The sequence below is a fragment of the Crocodylus porosus genome, unplaced genomic scaffold (genome assembly GCF_001723895.1).
Source record: "Crocodylus porosus isolate Cpor-Errol unplaced genomic scaffold, CroPor_comp1, whole genome shotgun sequence".
NCBI classification, from domain to species: domain Eukaryota; kingdom Metazoa; phylum Chordata; order Crocodylia; family Crocodylidae; genus Crocodylus; species Crocodylus porosus.
Window position 1 is genome coordinate 12,228,406 of NW_017728909.1, and position 17,416 is coordinate 12,245,821.

The 17,416-nt window shown below is 46.6% G+C and overlaps 1 protein-coding gene across 1 annotated transcript in view; it reads left to right on the plus strand.

Moving 5' to 3' along the window:
- Nucleotides 1–17,416, plus strand: part of LOXHD1 (lipoxygenase homology domains 1) — a 193,395-nt gene that overhangs the window by 77,804 nt on the left and 98,175 nt on the right. Inside the window, exons 15-20 of the mRNA XM_019531681.1 lie at nt 8,406–8,482; nt 9,168–9,364; nt 9,707–9,899; nt 11,264–11,424; nt 13,831–14,128; nt 15,862–16,016. Of these exons, the coding sequence (XP_019387226.1) occupies nt 8,406–8,482; nt 9,168–9,364; nt 9,707–9,899; nt 11,264–11,424; nt 13,831–14,128; nt 15,862–16,016 (1,081 nt within the window). The remainder of the gene's footprint in view (nt 1–8,405; nt 8,483–9,167; nt 9,365–9,706; nt 9,900–11,263; nt 11,425–13,830; nt 14,129–15,861; nt 16,017–17,416) is intronic.

Consider the following 17,416-nt stretch of genomic DNA (forward strand, 5'->3'; position numbering starts at 1 on the left):
AGTTCAAGACACTGTGGGCACATCTCCATGTGCATTAATGCGCTGTGGGTACTGCACATTCATTTTCGTATCTGAAACAACAGGCACTAACTGAATGTGCGGTAACCAGTGCTACTGTGCCGTCGCACCGGCGCGTGCTTTTTTAGTGACGCGAATGCTCTGTAGACTGATTCTACAGCACACTAGTGCAATAGCCTGGCTTCGGCCGTGGTGCGCTAGTGCGCAGTCGAATTGATCTACTGCACATTTAGCATCTCGTGTAGACGCGCCCTGTTCATTCAGAATCGGGCTCGCTGAATACCAAGGGCACATCGCCGAGCAGCGAGCGCCGCCGACACGCTAAGGACTCAGAACTGAACGTGAGATGCAATGTTACGTTCACGGTGAAAACCAAGCCCGGTGCCACGTTATCAGTACCTCCTCTTCACAAAACAAACCCACTCTTACATTACGTTGTCACCCTTTGCCGCTCATTTAGCAACTGTACATTTTGCCTAGTCGAAACACGGTGCAGTAACCAGACAGGCATTTTCCTGGACATCAGATTTCCAGGTAGTAACGGTTCTTCTGAGCCTCTTCAGAGACTCTCACATTTCTAAACTCATTAGGCACCTCGCTGTCATTAAAGTCTGCTTCTGAATCACCTTCTGACTAGGCACATTTAACAATGGCGTAAGTACCCTTCTTCAGGCATCAGAGAAAAGATGGGAAAAGTCCCCCTGGGTAGAAATAAAAGTTCATATTCCACCTTGGGGCAGAGGTCCCGTTCTGGGATGATTGTACTTGTCACGCTGTTCCGATGTGAAATAAAAGGAAATTTCACTGCCCATTAGAAACAGCAGCCACAAACAAGAAGCTGGAAATTGGGTGGGGGGGGACAATCCACCTGCCCCACTCAGACATCCCGTGCACACGTTCAGTCTTCATGCTGCAAGTCCCCGGACTCTGCTCTGCTTGCGTTTCCCGCAGCCTCTTGCCCGTGTGAGACCGTTGTCACCAGCCAAGTGCCTTGTTTTGCTGTCCTTGTGCCACCATTATCCAGTCCTTTCAGATGGAAAAAGTTCCCATGACAGACAGTGGAACTCTGCTCCCTGCCACCGCCTCTGGTACCTGCGCCGTCTGCAGGATCCTGAGGACGTGGACCCCGATGTGGAGCACAATCAGCACTTGTTGTCATGGACGTTGAAGATATCGGAAGGCAAAGGTGCCTACCCACTGCATCCTCTGTGTGAACGAGCCAGCTCCTCCCAGACCCGCAGTGTTTGGATGTTTCCCCTCCAGTCCTGCTGGCCAGGGATGCTTTTTATTTCTTGGCTACTTTGGCCATCACTCAGAGGGGGTCCACTCCTCCTACAGCAATGGAAACAAGATTAGGAGGAGCAGTCCCTCCCTTGGTGAGAGATTAGGAGACTCCAAATGAGACAGGCCAGAGGAAGCCTCCATTTCTGCCTTGGCCGGTCTGTTGCTGGCTGGTGGGTATGCTGATGTGCAATCTCCCTTCATTTCAGTAGCCAGCCAGCTTCTGCTGCTCTATCCAACATGCTGACCGACTCCAAGAAAATCATTTTCTTGCTGCCATGCCTCGTTATCTGGCCAGTGACATGCTGTCACTCAGCTGCGACTATACTCCACCGCAGCCAGAGGACAAACTACCTTTTTCCAACAGAAACAGATCTTCCCAGGGACAGATGATTTTAGACAAATCTGCTGACATAGAACAGGACACACTGACATATAGGGAAATAATTACACTCCAGGGTGCGAGGATCACAGCTCAAACAATCTCTGACAGCACCCGGCTGCCAACATGGATTTCTCTTGCATGTGTCTCAGTGATTTCTGTGCTTTTTATTTATACGTATGTAAATGTAGCTAAGATTTTTTTTATTTAACAGAGTTTGTTTTTTTTTAATAAGCATTTATACAGCGCCACAGGGACATCTACTAATTAATAGGCACAACAGCCTTATGAGGAGAATTATCCCTGTTTTACAAAGGAGCAAAATGAGGAAGAGAGATGTTAAGTGGATTAACAGCGAGTTTGTGGCAGAGCCAGGAAGAGAAGCCAGGAGTAATGACTCCCAGTCCTGTGCTTGAAACTATTAAAATAGTCACTGTGAAGAGGATGTAATAGCTTATAGCTGCTCGCAGTCAATGTTTTTAAAATGGTCACTTGAACCACACTTCCAGGGAGTAAGTGTAATTAATGTACCTGAGCATTCGTTATGGAGTAATGGTTTGTTTTGTGGATACGCTCGAAGCATAATGGTTCCTGCGGACTACCTGACATTAGAAGCATTCATATTTTTTTTTTCAAAATGAACCACTGTCATCCAGTCCTGCAATTGCTACCATCTATGCCTAATAAAAACCTCATGCAGTATAAGTGAGGCCAGTATGCAGCTGACTGGTGATAAAAATTAAAGAGTAAAGGGTTGGATAGGTTTTATAGATTTCATAGACATCCTGGAGGATCACCAAGTCCAGGCCCCTACCCCAGGGGCAGGAAGTCAGCTGGGGTCACAGGATCCCAGCAAGATAAACATCCAAATGTGTCCTGAAGGCGTTCAAAGTGGGTGCTTGAACTGTCTCTGGAGGCAGTCTATTCCAAACCTTGGGGGCTTGGACAATGAAGAAGTTCTTCCTTATGTCCAGCCTGAATTGGTCATGGCGGAGTTTGTGACCGTTCGACCTCGTCATCCCTTGGGGCGCTCTGGTTAACAAACGTTCCCCCAGATACTGGTGGTCACCCCCGATAAACTTATAGGGGGCCACCAGATCACCCCTGAGCCTGCGCTTTTCCAGGCTAAAGAGCCCCATGGCTCTCAGCCTGTCGTCGTAAGGTTTGCTTTCCTGCCCTCTGATCATGCGCGTGGCTCTCCTCTGCACCCTTTCAAGCTTCTCTACATCCCTTTTGAATTGTGGAGCCCAAAACTGGACGCAGTACTCCAGCTGCGGCCTCACCAAGGCTGAGTACAAGGGGAGAATGACGTCCCAGGATTTGCTTGAGAAGCATCTATGGACACAAGCCAGCGTTTTGCTCGCTTTATTAACCGCAGCATCGCATTGCAGGCTCATGCTCATCTTGTGGTCAATGATGACCCCCAAGTCTCTTTCTTCTGTAGTGCTATCCAACGTAGCACTGCTGAGCTTATAAGCATGCTGCAGGTTTTTCTTCCCAAGGTGGAGAACCTTGCATTTTTCAATGTTGAACACCATCAGGTTCTCATCCGCCCATTTCATGAGCCTGTCCAGATCAGCTTGGATCACTCACCTGTCTTCAGGTGTGGATGGTTTACCCCAGAGTTTGGTGTCATCGGCAAACTTGGCCAGTCCACTGCTGACACCAGTGTCTACATCACTGATGAAGATGTTAAACAGTATAGGCCCTAGGACAGAGCCTTGGGGGACCCCAGTGGTCACAGGGCACCACGATGAGTGACTGCCATCAATAACTACCCTCTGGGTCCTACCGCGGAGCCAGTCCCCAGCCAGCAGATCATGGTGACATCAAGGCCGCAGTTAGCCAGTTTAGCTAAGAGGTGATCGTGGGATACCAGATCGAAGGCTTTTTTAAAGTCGAGGTATACAATGTCGATCTTTTCCCCCTTGTCCAGGTGATAAGTCACCTGGTCATAAAAAGAAATGATGAGAGCCACCTTTCTGAAAAAAATGGATGAACAGATTTTTTGGAGCTTCAAAATGTAGTTCTTTAGAGGTCAGACAACATTGCTGTATATCTGATATGGTGTGTGCAACTCAGCTATCTTAGTGCATTAGAAATCATAGACTCATAGAAAATAAGGGTTGGAAGGGACCTCAGCAGGTCACATCTTGTCCATCCCCCTTCTCAAAGCAGGACCAGCCCCAACTAGATCATCCCAGCCAAAGCTTTGTCTAGCCGGGTTTTGAAAACCTCCCAGGATGGAGAGAGTCCACAACCTTTCTGGGTAACCTGTTTCAGTGCTTTACTACCAAGAGGGATGTGGCTAAGCTTGAGAGGGTCCAGAGGAAGCCACTCGCATGGTCAGGGGGCAGCGGGGCAGGCCCTACGAAGATAGACTAAAGGGCCTGAATCGATTCAGCCTCCATAAGAGAAGACTGAGAGGGGATCCGGTGGTCATCTATAAACTCATCAAGGGGGACCAGCAGAAAATAGGTGAGGCTCTGCTCCCCTGGGCACCACCTGGGATAACAAGGAATAACAGCCACAAACTGATCGAGAGTAGGTTCAGGCTTGATATCAGGAGGCATTACTTTACAGTTAGGGCTGCCAGGCTCTGGACTGGGCTCCCAAGGGAGGTGGTGCTCTCCCCTACCTTGGGGGTCTTCAAGAGGAGGTTGGATAGATGTCTGGGTGGGGTGTTATGACCCAAGCACTTGTTCCTGCCATGGCAGGAGGTCAGACTTGATGATCTGTTCAGGTCCCTCCGACCCTAGAAACTATGAAACTACCCTCCTAGTGAGAAAATTCTTCCTCATATCTAACCTAAGCTTCCTTTGCTGCAGCTTGAGCCCATTGCTCCTTGTTCTGTCATCTGTCCCCACTGAGAACCGTCTAGCTCCATCCTCTTTTGAACCCCCTTTCAGGTAGTTGAAGGCTGCTATTAAATCCCCTCTCACACTTACCTTCTCAGTATAAGCCCAGTTCCCTCAGCCTCTCCGCATAAGTCACGTCCCCCAACTGAAACCAATTTTGTTGCCCTCCACTAAACTCTCTCCAGTTTGTCCACATCCTTTCTCTAGTGGGCGGCCCAAAACTGAATACAGTACTCCAGATGTAGCCTCATCAGTGCTGAATAGATGGGAAAAATCACTTCCCTTGACCTACTGGCAACACTCCTACCAATGCACCCAGGATGCCATTAGCCTTCTTGGCAACAAGTGCATGCTGCTGGTTCATATTCAGCTTTTTGTCCACTGTAACCCCTAGGTCCTTGCCTGCAGAGCTGCTGCCCAGCTAGTCAGCCCCCAGCCTGGACCAGTGCATGGGATTGTTCTCTCCTCAGGGCAGGACTTTGCACTAGTCCTCATGAGATGTCTTTTGGCCCAGTCCTCCTATTTCTCTAAGTCACCCTTATCCTAGCCCTATCCCTGAGCGTATCTACTGCTCCCCCCCAACATGGTGCCATTTGCAGACTTGCTGAGGGTGTGCTCTATGTCAACTTCCAAGTCGTTGATGGAGATATTGAACAAAACCAGCCCCAGGACCGACCCCTGGGACACTCCACTTGATACCAGCTGCCGTCTAGACATTGAGCCATTGATTACTACTCTCAGAGCCTGATGCTCCAGCCAGTTTTCTGTCCACCTGACAATCTATTCATGCAGCCCGCACTTCCTTACCTTGCCTGTACGAATGCTGCAAGAGACTGCATCAAAAGCCTTGCGAAAATCAAGGTACACCACATCCACTGGTCTCCCTGCATCCACAGAGCCAAATGTTTAGACAAATACATTTATTTGTAAACAAATAGGAGATTATATTTTTACAAAACAGAAAATGCTTATACAGGCTCTTTATGCAACGAATACTTGGCCATTCACTTGAATGCACGCAGCGATTTCCATCTGTTGCTGCAATATAATGTGTCAGTTCTGTGGCTCTCATTATATCACTGCTGCCACTATCTAACTTTGTGGACATTCCTACTATTATAATGTGTATCTCACCTCCAGACAAAAGCAGTTTTTATAAAATGTATTATGACACATCGTGGGAAGAATCACGCGAAGAAGAATTTACTTTTGTTGTAACCTCTCATCCAGTAGCAACGGGGGGCTGGGTTTATATATATTGATAACTTAGCTGGCATCATTCAAAACCTCATTCATGAAATACAGCCCTCAGAATTTGTACCAAGCCTGCTGCTTGGCAGGTGAGGCGTACATTGATTTAGATACACAAGAAGCACATAGGCAAATGGAATAGGTACTGTATGACATCCCCTTGGGATTTCAGCAGCATTAGGGTGTTGGAGCAGATGCGCTGAAGAAAGGGGAACCAGAATGTGTTGCTAATGCAAATCACACTGTTACTTAAAGTCTTTGTCTCGCTCTGCCTGTGGGGATAATGCCCTTGGCTTAAGCGAAGTGAGGGGAGAGGAAGAGCCATAAGCTGTTTCTGTTGATTATCTGCCCCTAGCTGCTGCTTTTTTTCCAGTCTGGCAAGCTTTCCATACTTCCTTCTTGCCTTCAGATGAGGCTGTAGGGAAGCTGTTTATTCAGATGCAAGCCTTTTTTCATGCTGCTCCCTCTTCACAACGGAAAGAGTATTTGCCCTTGTGTGCCTAAAGATCTGTTTCTTGAGGAACCCAGGTTGTTTCTTCCTTCTTGGCCCAGAAGGAGCCCATGGCTTCACTCCTTAGGGAGTGAGCGTGCCAGCAGCAGTGAAGGACACAAAAGCACCAGCATAAGCACCAGCTGCAAGAGCTTCCAAGACGGTGGAAGGTAGATTAATACCAGCAGAGAGGCACTGAAGTCACCTTGCTCTTCCTGTAGGGCATGCTGACTTCAGAGGGTTGGGAGCGGGCAGAAGTGAAGGTATATTGCCAGGGACCGCCCCAGTGAAGTTCCACGTATACACAGAAGTGCCTTGACTCTTGGGATGACCCAGTCCCCCAGTCATCGGATACATGTCCAAGGATGGAAACCCTGAGCCAACACCAAGGACTGCCTGACACCCAGGCACTAAGGTAAAATTAACAACCCAGGCCAGGGGCTAATACATTAGACTTGCTTTCTTCAAATGTGCAGGGCCTTGGTGCGCGCTACGTCTGCACTTCTTACGTCCTGCGCTGGGCTCTGCTCTTTGCAGCAGTCTCACGCTCGGCAGCACAGATGCTTCTCCTGTTGCATCCCTACGATACCTCCCACCCACCACTGAGGAGCAACATCACACCCCATGACCTCACCGGGTGTTAAAGTTATATTTCCTCATGCCGATATAATTCACTTTTACCCCTCCCCAAGGAGTCTGCACATGGCCACATGTTTTATAGAGTGAAAGCGAAGAATACTGGGTAGATTACTTACCCGACAACCGGCGAAAGTTTAATGGGGAGATGGGAAGGGGGACGAGTGGGTGGCATTGCATATGCTTCTCTTCTGCATGCTGCCGTGTGCTCAGTATGGTTGCAAAAGTCTGGTGTTTTTTCATCTTTCCTGTAAGATTATGGACTACCGCAGCTTTCCAGTGTTTTCTTTTCAGCTCCCAGTTCTACTTCATAGTTGGCATGCCTTGACGCTGCTTTTTCTTCTGCATGATTCCTGTGCATAGCCTATTTCCCTGTGTGTGTTGGAAATCAGAAAGGAGCCCTTTACCTCATGGGTTTGAAATAATCTTCATGAAATGTCACAACCTGCCTATTTGTTCTCTGTCCCTCCATCTGTCCATCCCCCCCACACTCACCAACTTGTTTCCAACAAAGAGACAGCAGAGCAGAATAATCATCTGGGTAATTGCAAGCAACTTCCTGATGGCTTGTTTGTGAAGTGGCCTCATGTAAAAAGGTTGAAATGGTCTGATTGTGCCTGTCTGGAACAAATGCATCCAGGCTAATACTTTGAGTAATGTCTGACACTGAAATCATTTGGATTCAAGTCTTCTAATGCTAAAAAGTGAAAGATCACAACCATCCATCCTGTGGTTCGAGGAACAGCTCCTCCTTTTAAACAGTGTTGGCCTGTTTCTCTTTCCTAGCCCATCCCCTGAGAGGTAAAGCCACAGTTTTGTTTGAACCAGAACTTGTGTCAGTGAAAATCCTGGAAGGCTCTCCTTAATTTCCCTAATTCACCTGTAGCACTAATGGTTAGAAACAAGGAAGTGCCTGCTTATGCCAGACATCCAGGATTTAAGCACGGCAATCTAGCCCTGGAATGGAGAGGCCAGGCACAAAAATATAATTCGGCGGCTGGCTGGTGGAGATGAGGGACTCTCTGGTTATCCAAAGAAAAGGAGAATGGCATAAAACCTAGAGACATAAGCAGTCGATAGAAAAGACATCTCAGTAGCCCTGATGTGATATTATTATCAGAAGAAAAGCTGGCAAGAATCTTTGGACAATTGGCAAGATTTTCAAAAGGCTTGAGCTCAGCGTCTGCAGGAGTGTTTTGTACCTGCTGAATTTTGCACCTTCATTTTAAAGGCAGATGCAAGATGCATCCCTGTTTATGCTGCAAGCAGGTAAAACCAGCCTTCTGAAAAATCCTGGCTCTTAGAGAATTTAGCTTAGCAGGAGACTTCTGCAGGGCAGGTTCACATTTGTGCAAGCAAGTTTTTTTTCCTGACGCGTAGATCCACCTAGAAATGTCACCTCCGTGACCCTATCTTCTATACTCTCCCTGGCTGGAATTTAGAAGACCCTTAAAAATTGGGTGACAGCTTATTTTTATTTGCACACCAGATGGCTTGACAAAAATGAGGACGACGGTCAGATTGTTCGAGAATTGGTGCCCGCTACCTTCTCACCCCTGCTGAAAAGTGAGTTTGGTCTGGGCTGGAGAAGACTTTGGGGTGGGCTGTTTACTAATTTTTAAATCAGCAGGAAATCTGAAGTTTTTTTGCCAGCAGTATCTAGCAGCGTGCACAGGGCCAGCGTGGACAAAAATTCTCTGACCCCTAGATCCTTGCTTGTGAATGGGATTAATTCTCATACAAGAACATACTGTATTTACTCCATATCACCTTTTCACCCCAAATCAGCTCTCCAGAATTGGGATGTATGTCTTAAATGGGGAAGCTGATTTTTCTTCTCTAGAAAAGAAGCGTGGAAAAGTAGAAGCTTGCTGGTGCTATGCTATCATGGGAGCCAAGAGGGCTGCTGCTTTTATCTGGGTGAGCAAGAAGCAGGGGCAGCGTTCAGTGTTCATCCTTCCACGGTGGCTGCTTGATGACCTTTTTATGGCTACTATAAGACATTCCCAGTCTGTGTATATATCTGCTGTGGTTTTCACTTCTTCTCCAGCTGCTGACTCCATCTCATACGCTTATCAGTTCCTTCTGTGGTGCTCCTCTTCCAGTCTTCCTGTCTTCCACTGTCAACATTTCCCAGGCTCTCTTAGCTACAACTTACACTCTGCTTGAGTTGATAATCAGACAAAATGATTCGTGATGAGCTTTGGAAGTGCATCGTCCTTCTATATTGTGTACATTGATACTTCTTTAGATGTCAACTACCACATCAGTGTGAAGACAGGAGATGTCCCTGGTGCCAGCTCAGATTCTAAAGTTTTCATCAAGCTCTACGGTGAAAAGGCAGACACTAGCAAGGAGTTTCTGTTAGTTTCTGATAATGACCTAGGCAATTACTTTGAACGTGGACGAGTGGATGAATTTACTGTAGAAACAATGGATATCGGCAAGGTAAGAATGAATCTGATGGGGACTGAGTTCGTAGTTGTCCCGGTACTCGGAGAGTTGCTGTACTACAAGAACATCTGACCATTGGATGGGACATTAAGAATCCTGTTCATCAATGGGGTGTCACTGTTCTAATCCATTGATACCTGATTGCATATCCAAGCTGAAGTTTACACGTACACGGTGGCTTTTTTGCCTGCCTAACTCTCTATATGCATGTTTAAGTGCACATTTTATGTTCAGAACCGGGTGCACCCAGTTTAATTCGCATGCTCGTTATAGAATGCCAGGGAAATAGATATTTGTGTTATTAAGTTGACATTGTCTTTTTTTCCCCCTTCCAAGATCAACAGAATTCTTATTGGACACGATAACGTAGGTCTCCGATCTGGTTGGTTCCTGTCTAGTGTTCAGATCACAGTTCCTGTCCAAGGGAGGCAATACATGTTTCCTTGCAACCGATGGCTTGACAAAGATGAGGCGGATGGGAAAGTAGAGGTGGAGGTCTACCCAAGTGAAATCCTGCCCATTGAGAAATGTGAGGGCAAGAATATTCGTTAGTATTATTGCTGCTGTCACTGTTCTTTCTGCTACTGTAATTCTTTGGGATCATGCTTTTGGATAAGGAGCTTCCATTTCTAAGGTCCTAATTTAGCAACCCTCTGCCTGAGCTTTGGGAATTCATTTGATCTGACAGTTCAGCGGCCAGAGTGAGAATATTTTTCTCTTATACTACCAGAGCAGAACAGGTTACTGTTACTTTTTAAGAGTAAAACAAAACTCCATCTCTAGTACATGATTCCTTTTCCTACCTTCTCCACCAAACTATTCCCTTTATTAGAAACTGTTAGAAAACTCCAAGGAAATGTTTTTCCCCATCAGAGTCTGCTGATTCACTGAAATAGCCATCTGGAGACGGGCTGAATTTTGACATAGTTCTGACAAAACTCTTCCGCTTGGCAGGTGTCAGCCTGCTTTCCTGCCAGCAATCTTGCCTGGCTTCTGGGTGGCCTGACCGATAGTATGTCCCAACACGAGGGACCCTGTAGCTCTGAGGATGCCTAGCCGTGAAGCTGCCCCTAAGGCTGATTGCCCGTGGGGTGGGGATCCTCTGGACAACCTTGGAACCAGAAGTCTATTCCCTTTGGTGGAGAAATAAGAAACTTTTTGGTTTTGTTCCAAATCAGAACAAAGATGAGTTCAAAATACTGAAGCTCTTTGTGAGCTGGGATTACATTTCATCACATAGCACGGCCCTTCATTCAGGGCGAATGCATGCACAGTCATTTTCCAGATGGCGTAACTAGGGAACAGAGCTTCTGAGTGACTTGCCATGTGTTATATGGGAAATTGGGAGACTTGTGTCAGCGGTTGCGCCATTCAGGTTGTTTCAGATCCACGTACTGAGTTTGGATAGCTATAAAATTAGACTAATAATAATGCTTAGAGAGCCAAAGATGTTAACATGCTAATTAAGTGCAAAGCTGTACTTAATTTGAAGAGACACAGGGGGACAGATCCTAGTCTATCCATTAGGCATCTAAATGCTTCTCAGGGACTTGCACAGGGTGAGCAGAATCACACTTAGGTGTCTAATTGATGGGACAGGGCATTTTTAGACCTTTACCAAATCAAAATATAACAGAGACATTATTGAGGGAATGCCTGGCCAGTTGTGATTGGCACTGGCTGGGATCCTATCTACGGGACTGAGTTAAAAGTGCTATAATGAAATATGCATTTCCTTAGACTTAGTAAAGTTTTTTTGTTTGTATTGAAGTCAATGACTCTTTTTTCTTTTCCAAGTAGTTTCATGCACTTCTCTGCTATTAAGATCAGCCCATAAATAAGCAAAGTAGCACTGTTTATTAATTATTGATGGTGTGTTCTCTTTTGCAATAGTGGTAAACTATGAAGTAACTGTAGTCACGGGGAGCATGCGGTCAGCAGGCACCAACGCCAATGTTTTCATGCAGATGTATGGCGAGGCTGGTAAAACCGAGTTGATCACTTTGTCAAACAGATCAAACAACTTTGAGAGGGGAGCGAAGGAGATTTTTAAGGTATGTTGAGGGCTGCTCTTGCTGTTTATCTGAAGGGGAGGAAATGTCCAAGGGAAATAAGGTGCTTTCATGAAATGGCAAGGCATATTTCATACTTGTGGGTCAGCATTCCTGCTTGTTTGACTTTTGCACTTCATCCTGCTTGATTTTGCTATTTTTACACTGTAGAACAAGGTGTAAATCCAGCCCACGAAATTGCTCTTCTTGCCCTTCCTTCTTGCCTATTCTGTTTAGTTGTTACCCGTGAAATGCAAGGGGATACTACTGGCACATCAGGCCATGGGAGGGGGGAGAAGTCAGGGCTGAGCTGCAACAAGGAATGGTATCATCTAGCAGGGCCTCTTTTGAGCCCACTTGCTGTGACCTTGCACGCCCAAATTTGGGAATGCAAACCATATTGCATTGCTGTCATGCATAAGGGGAGCCACACTTGTGGTGTTTTAACTGCTTGAAAAAAAACAGAATCCACGTCCCAAGGAACTTGCAAGTCCATACAATGCAAGGCACGGCAGTTTCACAGCAGCGTGGAGGTAAAGCTGGTGAGGAGACTGGAACTCAGTAGTTCTGAATTCAGTACCTATTTCCACCCCGGATGGCCTGTGTGACCATGCAAGTCACTCACCCTGCTGAGATGAGACTGAACGTGCATGCACTACCCAGCTGTTTAGAAGAGGAGGTGAACTGGAATCCCCAACCATGGGGAGCATAGGCCAGAGGAGGGATTTGGCTGAACAAAATTTCTGGATCTTCACATCTGTTGGCTGAGGCCATGGTGAGGTTACTGGTTTGGGTCTGTGTTGATTTTTAAGTACAGAGACATCTCCAGGTAAAGAAGGTTGGGCTTTTAAATTGTGTCAAGGATGCTAGTCATTTCCCAAATCCCTTTGCTGTCCATATTAAAGGCACTGCTGAGACTGATTTAAGCATGCCTGCTAATTCATGTGGAGCAGCCTGAGGTCAGCTGTTTGCACCTCATTAAGGCTGGTTATATTGATATTCAGAATCTTTGCTCAGGGTCACACCCCACCGAGTCTCCTTATGTTGTGACACAGCGGCTAGGAACAGATGTTGCATTTATCCTTGGAAAATTGTGCCTGTGTTTGTCCTGGAACAGAAATATTCTGGGAGTGGTGTGTATAGGCATTGCCCTTCTAATCAGGGTTTACTGAGCAACTGAATGCACTGCTACTTTTCTCCCGAGTATTTAGTTTGCATAGCTATGAAATTGGACTAATAATAGTTCTTTAAAATGCTAATTTTAATGAGATGAGAGATGAGATGAGCAGATGAGAATAGGATGGAATTCAATGCAGACAAGTGCAGGGTGCTGCTCTAGGGAGAAGGAACCAGCAACACACCTATAGGCTGGGGAATTCCCTTGTCAACACGGTGGCAGAAAGGGATCGTGGAGTCATTGTGGACTCTAGGATGGACATGAGCCACCAATGCGAGGAAGCGGTCAGTAAGGCTAACCACACCTTGTCATGCATCCACAGATGCATCTCGAGCAGGTCCAAGGAGGTGATCCTCCCCCTCTATGCGGCACTGGTTCTGGGTGCTGCACTTCAAGAGGGATGTGGACAACATGGAGAGGGTCCAGAGGAGGCCACTCACATGGTCAGGGGACAGCAGGCCAGGCCCTACGAAGAGAGGATGAAGGGCCTGAATCTATTGAGCCCCACAAGAGAAGGCTGAGAGGGGATCTGGTGACCATTTACAACCCACCAGGGGGGACCAGCGGGAATTGGAGGAGGCTCTGTTCCCCTGGGCACCGCCTGGGGTTACTAGGAATAATGGCCACAAATTGTTAGCAAGAAGGTTCAGGTTGGACATCAGGAGACATTACTTTACAGTTAGGGCTGCCTGGCTCTGGACCAGGCTCCCAAGGGAGGTGGTGCTCTCTCCTACCTTGGGGGTCTTTAGGAAGAGGCTGGACAGATATTTGACTGGGGTGTTATGACCTTGGCACTCATTCCTGCTCGGGGCTGTGGGTCGGACCTGATGATCTGTTTAGGTCCCTTCTGACCCTAAGCACTATGAAACTGTGATTAAGTGCAAAGCTTAATTGAAGAGACACTTGGGGCCAGATCCTATTCTAGGAATCAATGATGCAATCCCAGGATAATTGTTCAGAAGCACTTTGTGATGTCTCAGGATAAATTGTTGGTACTTATTACCCTATGAACCTTTTTAGGATTTATCCTGGGACAGCAGACTTGGATGTCTGAATGATTGCACTTTTTCCCAGGATAAAATGTGTTCACCTGAAACAAATGTGGCACCTTTTCGTACCCAAAGAGCAAGACTTGCCTCTAATAGTACCATCAAATGGACAGAATTTGGTCAGACTTAGGGCTGCTACCAGTTCACACTACCTATGTTTGAGATTTTTTTCTTTGGTGGCAGGTAGAGGCTGCGGAGATTGGCTCGATCTACAAGATACGAATCGGTCATGATGGGAAGGGCATCGGGGATGGCTGGTACCTGGAGAATGTCACAATTAAACGGATGGTAAAAAAGGTTCAGGATAATGAGTGGAAAAGGAAGAAAAAAAAGAAATCTGGTGAGGAAGAAGATGAGGAGTCTGTGCCAGAAGAAGAAATGGAAGTCTATAATTTTGTGGCCCAGCGCTGGCTGGCTAAAGATGAAGGGGATAAGGAGATAGTTGTGGAGCTGGTACCAGAGGAAGGATCTGAACTTGAGGGTAAATGTCAGAAAGGGAATGTGTGTGTGTCAGACCTTTTGTGTACAGTCGGTTATGGTCCGATAGCAGACTGTAGGTGAGATTATATGTTAGAGCGAGCAAGTGCTAATTCTAAGCAATGTTAGTCTGCATTAATGTTACTTAATGGTAGTGATCAGTCACATGTTCGGGGTTAATACCCTCTCTAATGTGCACTGCTCAGATATGCCAATAGAGGGCTGGCAAGCAGGGGTATGATTAGGGGCTGCAAGTCCACTCCATGCCTTTCCTACTCACTGGCTGTCTAGTCACAGCATAAGACAAGGGACCACCTCTTCTTGCTCTTCTTGCCCTTCCTTCTTGCCTATTCTGTTTAGTTGCTACCCGTTGACCACCTCCAAAATCATTGCCTTGCCATCCCAAATCACTGGTTTGCCACCATAATCAGCCTGATGGCAGCAGCAGTGGCAGCAGAGCAGAGAGATCACCTTCCCTGCCTGCTTCTGGGCTCCCTGAAGCCCATGCTACCACCATGCACCCAGATACAGGCTCCACCAGGCCCCACTCCTCTCTGGAAGCACCTTGCACCCCCTACCCCCTTCTCCTTTGCCTCTCCTTCAGTTGTATCACCTGGCAGGGACTGGATCTGAGTGCAGAGGGGTGGCACGGTCTGTAGGGACCCCAAGAGTAGGCAGGGAGGGGAGAACCCTCCACTGGCACCTCTGCTACTCTTGAGCTGATCGGGGCAGCAGGACAGTGATCCAGAGGTAGATGGACTGATGCAGGGCAGAGGAGGCAATTGGGATGACAGGGGACTGATCTGGAGGTGGAAAGGGTAATTTGGGGGTCTGGGGATTTTGGGGGTCAGAGTGGGCAGCCGGTCCCCACCCTCCTACTTCCCTCTTTTTCCTACCTCATCCTGATTCCTCTGTTCAATCCTGCCCCCCTATCCTTTCCCATGCCCCACTCCCCCTGGATCCTCTTCCCCCCACTTACTCCTTTTTTCTCCCTCCCCATGACCCCATCCCCATCCACTTGTTTTCCTGCTGTTCCCAGACATCAGTCCAGAGCCGCAGAATCCTGAATGATAGCTAGTCCACCTGTGTGCTGTGCCTCCTGGGATACTGGAGGACTACAAATTGGTGGTTCTATCTCAGGTGAACACCCACAAGTTAATTTAACTCAAGCTCAGCAGCACGGCTCAAATAGAATCCTGGCCCAAAGCGGCATAACTTTAAATCACCTAAAGGGCACTTAGTACTAGTTAATAAGCTTCAGCGTGTGATTGTTCAAGTTTTAGGTGCTCTTAACATGATCTAACTGTAATGTGTAATCTCACCCTGTGATGGTGTCAGACAGCTGTGCCGCTCCCACCAAAACACTAAGACAGCCACTTTACTAATGGTCAGATGAAATATGTTTTCCTACAGTGTATAATGAACCTGTGGAAGTCACTGCTTCAAGACCTATTTGAGGCCACAGGTTTAGTAAAGTGTTTTAAAAAATCTGCTTTTATAGGGAGGTGAGAATGGCTGTCTTTAAACTAGGCAGGACAAAAATGAGAGAGAAGCTGTCACGCTCAGGGGTCAAAACAAATTTCTAACAGAAGGGAGATTGGGAGAATTTTTTTTCCCTATGGCCTGGTATGTGGTGAACCTTTATTCCCACCAAATACATAGATTAATGGAACTGGCTATGACAGCACTGACCCACTCTATAACTCCAATGATCTGTCTTTGCAACGTCCCATACAGAGAATTCATATGAAGTCCATGTCTTCACTGGGACTGTATGGGGAGCTGGGACTGATGCTAATGTCTACGTGAACATATACGGTGAAGAAAAAGGTGATACCGGGGAGCGTCATCTGAAAAGATCCAATAACATGAACAAGTTTGAGAAGGGCCAGGTAATGCATGCACTCAGGCAAACAAAAGGCTGGCATAAGCCTCTGTTCTCTATGACGGGCAGGTGGTTGTGCATTACTCCCTCTTCCCAGTAAGGCTCCTTGAATGAAATATTTGGAAATGTCACTTCTGTATCTTAAACACAAAAAGCAGGGAGTTTTCCCTCCAAACATTTTGCAGGGAATATTCACTTGGAAAAAACCCCCTGAATTTGCTTCTCCTACATGTCAGCCCCACATTGCATTTAGTTCCTGGAAACGTTCTGGTAATTGAGGTTATTGGCAAACATTCCTGAAAGCCACAAGTATGACATGAATATTAGGATGAAACTGCACTTCAAAGTGGATTCCAAAAGTAACTCTCATCCAATCAGGGGATGAAAACATCACCATGCTACCTTTATGCTCAGTTACGGTTCAACAATGTGGATTGTAAATTGAATCCTCGCAACAAATTGTTCATAAGCTATCAACATAATAACCATGACAGGGCAGAATTGTTCAGGGAATAACTTTGAGTGCTGAAAAAGATTGAGAGAACAGTAATCTGGCTGTAGACAGCTTGCACATAGAAGAAGAGGTTGAATTTGTCAAATTATCACAAAATGATTTATTAGCTCGGCTCCAGTCAAATGGTAATGAGAGCATCGTACTTTGGTAAGTGGGAGGCGTTTGAAGTAATAGACATGATACCTTCTGCTTTGGTGGGAAGATGAACCCAAACTTTACCAAGAAGCTAATTTCATTAAGGCTTAAAAAAAGATGGTGACAAGGCCTGTGTTGTCAAAATGAAGCTGTTAATGGGTGAACTCCACGGCTGTCATGAATGACACAAGGGGAAACGCTTCAGTGATCTGAACCAGCGGTTCCATAGGCATCTTTCCACCAACTTATATAGCCTTTGCATCTTGTCTCAAATGTCAAAGTACAATGTGGATTTTAATAAGGGAAGAAAGCTTTGACCTGGAAAAAATAAGAGTTACAAGTAAAAGGTGGTAGCAGTAGCAACATAGGAACACGGGATTGGAAAGGACCTCCTGGGCCACTGCATCCAGTCCCTTGCATTTGTAGGCAATCGTTAACCCAGGGAATCTACAAGGCACAATACCACGAACACCAAAAAGGCTCCATAGCAGATCATTAGTAAAAGCAGGGGAGATGAGGGCACTGCCTGATGCCTTGCCATAGCAATTTTATAGAAGTACTAGGTTAATATTTATCAGAAGATCCTAGAAAAAAGCCTATGCCCCACACTGCAGAGGAAAGCAGACGTCCCTCCCACCCCCCAGTCTGTGTCAGACTGATCCAGGGGAAAAATTACTTCCTGACCCTAAATGTGGGTATCAGCAGGACCCTGAACAGAAGAGCTAAACCCTTTAGCTAAGTCTCTCTGGGTCTTCTCC